Source organism: Triticum urartu, chromosome 3A (genome assembly GCF_056163025.1).
Source record: "Triticum urartu cultivar PI428250 chromosome 3A, HENAU_Tu73, whole genome shotgun sequence".
NCBI lineage: Eukaryota > Viridiplantae > Streptophyta > Magnoliopsida > Poales > Poaceae > Triticum > Triticum urartu.
Genome location: NC_141875.1, coordinates 176,943,927 through 176,950,592, shown reverse-complemented (window position 1 = coordinate 176,950,592; position 6,666 = coordinate 176,943,927). Strand labels below are relative to the sequence as shown.

The following is a 6,666-nucleotide window of genomic DNA, read 5'->3' as shown; positions in this document are numbered from 1 at the left end:
CACCTCGGGGAAACTCGAGGGCTGGTTTTAGTTGTACGGATTGCTTATCCGCTGTGCCCTGAGAACGAGATATGTGCAGGTCCTGTCGGGATGTCAGCGCATCGGGCGGTCTTGCTGGACTTGTTTTACCATTGTCGAGGATGTCTTGTAACCGGGATGTCGAGTCTGATCGGATTGTCTTGAGAGAAGGAATATCCTTCGTTGATCATGAGAGCTTGTGATGGGCTAAGTTGGGACACCCCTGCAGGGATTTGAACTTTCGAAAGTCATGCCCGCGGTTATGGGCAGATGGGAATTTTTTAATGTCCGATTGTAGAAAACCTGAAGTTTATCTTAATTGAAATGCACCAACCGCGTGTGTAACCGTGATGGTCTCTTCTCGACGGAGTCCGGGAAGTGAACACGGTGTTGGAGTAATGCTTGACGTAGGTTGTTCTAGGATCACTTCTTGATCATAGTTTCTCGGGCGTGCTTTCACTTCTCTTCTCGCTCTCATTTGCGTATGTTAGCCACCAAATATGCTAGTCGCTTGCTGCAGCTCCATCTCATACCTTTTACCCTTCCTATAAGCTTAAATAGTCTTGATCGCGAGGGTGTGAGATTGCTGAGTCCCCGTGACTCACAGATACTTCCAAAACCAGCTTGCAGGTGCCATTGAACCGTGCAGATGACGCAACCAAGCTCAAGGAGGAGCTCGATGAAGATCTTGTCCTTTGGGTTGTTTCGTTTCCAGTTGATCAGTAGTGGAGTCCAGTTGAGTCAATCGGGGATCTTTGTAGCTTTTAGGGTAGTCTTCTTTTATTTTGGGTTCCGTAGTTGGACCTTGATTGTATCTGGATGATGTAATGCTTTATTCTTGTATTGTGTGAAGTGGCGATTGTAAGCCAACTATGTATCTCTTTCCCTTATGTATTACATGGGTTGTGTGAAGATTACCTCACTTGTGACATTGCTTTCAATGCGGTTATGCCTCTAAGTCGTGCTTCGACACGTGGGAGATATAGCCGCATCGAGGACGTCATACTTGCCGTCTTGGCAAGCACACTCGTCTTCCCTTTAGCGACTCTACAAACATTTCCACTTTTCTGTTTCAGTTATTGCATAGTGATGTTTGGACGTCCCCGGTTGCGAGCAACATGGGTTACTTATACTATTTGGTGATATTGGATGATTTCTCTCACTATGTGTGGACATTTCCTCTCCGTCGCAAGTCTGACGCTCTTGCCACACTCACCACATTTTATTCCTATGTCACCACACAGTTCGGCCATCCTATTCTTGCCTTGCAAACTGACAACGGAAAGGAGTTTGACAATGTCGCCGTCCGCAATCTTCTTGCGTCGCACGTCACCATATTTCACCTCACTTGCCCCTACACATCACAGTAGAATGGTCGCGCCGAGCGCGTCCTTCACACTCTTAATGACTGTGTCCGCATGTTACTCTTCCACTCCTACGTGCCTCCCCGGTTCTGACCGGACGCGCTCGCAACCGCTAGCCTTCTCATCGACATTCGCCCCTGTCGTCCCCGCTGGAACTACACTCCTCACTAGCTTCTTTTCGGTGCGGTTCCATCTTATGATGATCTTCGTATTTTCGAGTGTCTCTGTTATCCTAGCACCACGTCCACTGCACCTCACAAACTCGCTCCCCGGTTACTTCCTTGCATCTTCCTTGGTTATCCTCCCAACACCAAAGGTTACCGGTGCTATGATCCAGTGTCCCACCGCGTGTTCACCTCGCGGCACGTTTACTTTGATGAGTTGGTGTTCCCGTTTCAACAGGTACCGTCACCCTCAGCGTCCCCCGCGGCACGGTTCGCCCCTGCTCCCACCTCTGGCGAACCGCCCCGCCGTGCACCGGGCTTGGCCCTGCCCGCGCTCCAGGCGCTGGCGGCCCCCGTCGCTGCGGCCCCCTTAGCCGCGCCTGTCGGCACGGCACCCTCGGCGGCCCCCGTCACCACGGCCCCCTTGGTTACCCCTGTCGCCGCGGCCCCCGCCGCCGTGGCCGCCCCCTCGGCTGCCCCTGGCGCCGTGACCCCGCCGGCCGCCCCCAACGCCCTGGCCCCTTGGGCCGATCCGGAGACCGGCTCGAGCTCATCCTCGCCGGTCCCCCTCTCGGCTCCGCCGGCTGCCGCTGCACCTCTCACCGGTGTGGTCATTCGGACTCAGACTGGGACGTTTCGTCCTAGCACGCGCTACACCTCCGATGCGTATGATTGTGCTGCGTCCACCTCGGCCCCATCCCCGCTCCCCACCTCCGTACGCACAGCCCTTCGGGATCCGAACTGGCTTGCTGCGATGCGTGGGGAGTTCGACGCCCTGCAGCGCAACCGTACGTGGCAGCTCGTCCCGCGGCCTCCTTGTGCCAACATCATCACTGGCAAGTGGGTCTTCCGCCACAAGACTCGCCCCGATGGTTCCCTTGAGCGCTACAAGGCGCGTTGGATCGTGCGCGGCTTTCGCCAGCGTGCCGGCGTCGACTTCACCGACACCTTCGCCCCGGTTGTCAAACCGGGCACGATTCGTGCTGTTCTCCAGCTCGCTGTTTCTCGCGCCTGGCCAGTCCACCAGCTCGATGTGTCTAATGCTTTCTTGCATGGCCATCTCGACGAGCGGGTGTTATGTCAGCAGCCTACTGGTTTCGTCGACACTGACTATCCAGACCACGTGTGCTTGCTCTCCCATTCTCTTTACGGATTGAAGTAGGCGCATCGGGCCTGGTACCAGCGGATCGCGGCCTTCCTTCAGCAGCAGGGGTTCCGGTCCACACGGCCCGATGCCTCCCTGTTTGTTTATCACCAGGGCCCCGCCACCGCGTACCTCCTCCTGTACGTCGACGACATCATCCTGACTGCCTCCTCGCCAGCGCTCCTTCAGCAGATCACAGCTCGCATCGGCACCGAATTCGCCCTCAAGGACTTGGTGGCTCTCCACTACTTCCTCGGCATCGAGGTTGTGCGGCGGGCCACTGGCTTCTTTCTGCACCAGCAGAAGTACGCCTCCGAGCTTCTGGAGAGAGCGGGCATGCTTAACTGCAAGCCCGCTCCTACGCCTGTCGACACGAAGGCTAAGGTGTCCGCCGTTGAGGGTTCTCTGGCGTCCGACACTCCCTTCTACTGCTCCATCGTCAGTGCCCTTCAGTACCTCACGCTGACGCGTCCGGACATTCAGTACGTTGTCCAGCAGGTGTGCCTTCATATGCATACTCCTCGTGATACTCATTGGGCTCTGGTGAAACGTATTCTTCGGTACATACGTGGCACCACATCTATGGGTCTCACCCTGACGGCATCACCTGACACCAGCCTTGTCGCCTACTCCGACGCCGACTGGGTTGGGTGTCCCGACACTCGCCGCCCCACTTCCGGCTACTATGTCTATCTCGGGCCCTCTCTGATTTCGTGGTCGTCTAAACGACAACCCACGGTCTCACGATCGAGCGCCGAGGCCGAGTACCGGGCTGTGGCCAACGCCGTCGCGGAGTGCTCTTGGCTACGACAGCTACTTCAGGAGTTGCTATGCGAGGTTACCAAGGCGACGCTTGTTTGCTGTGACAATGTCTCCGCGGTGTATCTTGCTGCCAACCCTGTCCATCACCGACGGACGAAGCATATTGAGCTCGACATTCACTTCGTCAGGGAGCACATCGCACTTGGTCGTGTTCGAGTTCTCCATGTGTCCACCGATCAGCAGTTCGCCGATGTCACGACGAAGGGACTACCCACTTCGACGTTTGAGGGCTTTCGATCCAGTCTCTGCGTCACCCGCGACGCTTCGACTGCGGGGGGCGGGGGGGGGGGGGGGGGTTGAATATGTGTACATGTACGTAGGTCTGGGTTTTGTATGCCGCACCAGTAGTGTTTCTCCCCCAGTATGTACTTGTATCTTGAGAGACAAGACACCAGTCGCACACCTTGTACCTATATATATATATATATGTATGTATGTATATATATATATATATATATATATATATATATATGTGTGTGTGTGTGTGTGTGTGTGTGTGTGTGTGTGTGTGTGGCCAATGCACCGTCAATTATTATCGATGCACCAAATCTTCTCCACACGGACGACCCGCGCGAGGCGCATTGCATCCTGCCGGCGGCGGCCGCGACACCACACGATGCAGCCCTTCTCGCGGCACACCAGCTTCTTCGCGTCCCTCAAGCAGGTACCCAATCCACAGCTTTAACCCCTCACGGCCCCGCCGCACCGCCTCCCCCTTCTGACGAATGACGATTTCCTCCTCAGGTGGAAGACCGGTTGGCGGCGGAGGAGCAGCCGCCGGCGCCTCGACAGCCCGTCGCGCCGCCGCTGTTCTCTGACACCATGACCGCATCCCCGCTCTTCCTCGGCGCGTCGACGGCCACGGCCACCGACCGCGGCGGGGCCGGCGGGGAGAGCAGCGACGCGGCGCTGGACTTCCTCACCCTCTCCAAAGATGAAGCGCGCGTGCAGGAGCCCCAACAAGACTCCGATGACGGCGACGACGATAGCGGGGCGGACATAGCGCGGCTGATGGCCCTTCTGGGCCTGTTGCCGTCGCCATGGATCGGCGACGACGGACGAGACAGCGGCGGGTGCGACTGCAGCGGCGGCGACGGGTTCATGGCGAAGGTCGTCGGAGTGGTCGGGCCCAAGTGCGAAAGGGAGAAGAGGAGGGTGGACGGCTGGATCCAGCATTACTACGGCGATGGCGGCGGGTGCAGGGAGCCCGCGAGGCTGGCGCACCTCCTGCTCGCCAAGGCCTCGTGGTCCTTGGATGGAGAAGGCCTCGAGGGTAGAGCAGCCATTGCATTCCCTTCCGCGGTGAAGGAGTTCTTGGAGCGTGACGCGCCGCCGCGGTTGACGGAGGGGGAGCATAGGGAGACAGAGTGATGATTGGACGGAGGACCTCTCTGCAGTGTGTTCGCCAAAGCATATTTCAAAGTTCAGAGAACACAGTGACGATGGATGTACAAACTGAATGTTTGTATTCTGAAATTGTCAAACGCAATGTGTTGCTACCAGAGAAGAACACATGGACAACCTGTCGAAATTTTTACATCTATTTACCAGAGTTTTCAGGGATTTTCACCTGCATTTTGCTCCAGTGCCATGCCTTGGGTTCATCTTCATGCTAGGTTGTAATCTGTGGTGGGCGCATGTGCCAATGGCAAGCAACAAGATATGCAAAAACATGTGATGTTTTGTTCTGTCATCGCCATGCAACATATGCGAATCAAAAAACTTAGCGAAGCAGTGTTGACTGGCTAGATAGATGAAGCATGAAGGTATAGTACAACTTAAGTGAGGTTATGTTTGCTGATCCAATTGCATTTAGTCAGAACTTTGCCAAGAATACCTTGAGATTTCTTCCCGCGAAAAAAGAGAGAATGCCTTAAGATTTCTTAAATAAACTTGAGGAGAAATGTTCAAAATCTGTCAGACTATGAAGGTATGAATTATGATGACTACCAGCTAGCTTTCAACGTACTGCGATATCCAAATTATTAGTCAGCAGCAAACTGGCCTGCCCATCTTACATCTTACAAAGGAATGACTATGGATTATCGGCTCACTGCTAATTTTAACATTTGAGGACCCTAGAATTGCAGACTTTGCATATGAAACGTATATGAGACGATACTCTACAGTTACAATTTATTTATGCCCCAGCAAAGCAAATGAACAACACCCTACTGTTTTTGGCAGACTAAAATATAGAAGTATGAAGCTACAAAATTTTACCTTTCTACTTAACCACCAAGAAATGCAGATGCGCTTGTCATCTTGACCTATGAGGAGCCTCATTTCGGATTCACAAATACTATCACTTTCCCTGATCGAATCTGCGACAGTTGCACTGTCCAGGAAACTCTCTTTCGGTCAGTATTCATTCAGTTATACGCTAAACATGACCAATTGTCTACACAACAGCACATGCCATCTGTGAAATAATGGAATCACCTTGAGTCTTGAATATAAGCTGATAATTACCGCAAGCTTGGAGTTTCATCATGACCCTGAATCAGTGGCGAATCTAGCACGACATTGGAGGGTAGGCTTAAAACATAAATTTCCTAAGTCTAATTAGCAAATGCAGTGCAATGGTTGCATGTAAAGCATCAGAATATATTTGTCAAGCGATATGTTTAGCTTAAATATGATTTTAAAGGGTAGGCTTAAGCCTATTGAAGCCTCCCTAGTGGAATCGCCACTGCCCTGAATGCAGTACTTGGAAGTTCAATGGCTACTGCAGGCTTCTCACTGTGGTGCTTTGAACTACTTGGTACTTCTCACGTCATGTAATGAAAATCTCTTGTACTCGTAAATACATCCATACCCCTTTACTTTACTGTCCAGCCAATCCAACTTTTTGTGCGTTTCCTCCAACAGGGATGTAAGAGCAACTCTAATGGGAGGACCCATTTTGTTTGTTTGGATCATCCGGACAGAAAACTTGGCCCAACGGGGCGACCCAAACGGACGTCCGTGTCCGCCTGCTGTCCGTCCCCGATCCAAACCTGACCCAAATCTGGAAACAAATGGGTACGAAACGAACGGAAGCGGACGCTCTCGTCCACCGCTGTCGCCCGCTCGTGTCCGCCCCTGGTCCCATATGTCAGCGACTGCAATGCCCGCAGCAAGGCCACTGGTGCTGGTCTCCACCGCGCGCTCG

At 53.6% G+C, this 6,666-nt stretch overlaps 1 protein-coding gene across 1 annotated transcript; it reads left to right on the top strand.

Moving 5' to 3' along the window:
• The first annotated feature begins 4,008 nt into the window (after nt 1-4,008).
• On the top strand, nt 4,009-5,200 carry LOC125548213 (uncharacterized). The gene is made up of 2 exons (XM_048711878.2): nt 4,009-4,176; nt 4,257-5,200. The coding sequence occupies exons 1-2, from the start codon at nt 4,030-4,032 to the stop codon at nt 4,881-4,883; spliced, it is 774 nt and encodes a 257-aa protein (XP_048567835.1). The 5' UTR covers nt 4,009-4,029; the 3' UTR covers nt 4,884-5,200.
• Nucleotides 5,201-6,666: the final 1,466 nt, after the last annotated feature.

Bases quoted from the DNA above. Each gene is read 5' to 3' on its own strand.
- LOC125548213 (XM_048711878.2), top strand. From the start codon at position 4,030: ATGCACCGTCAATTATTATCGATGCACCAAATCTTCTCCACACGGACG. The intron at 4,177-4,256 runs GTACCCAATCCA...TTTCCTCCTCAG, and splicing joins TCTTCGCGTCCCTCAAGCAG to GTGGAAGACCGGTTGGCGGC.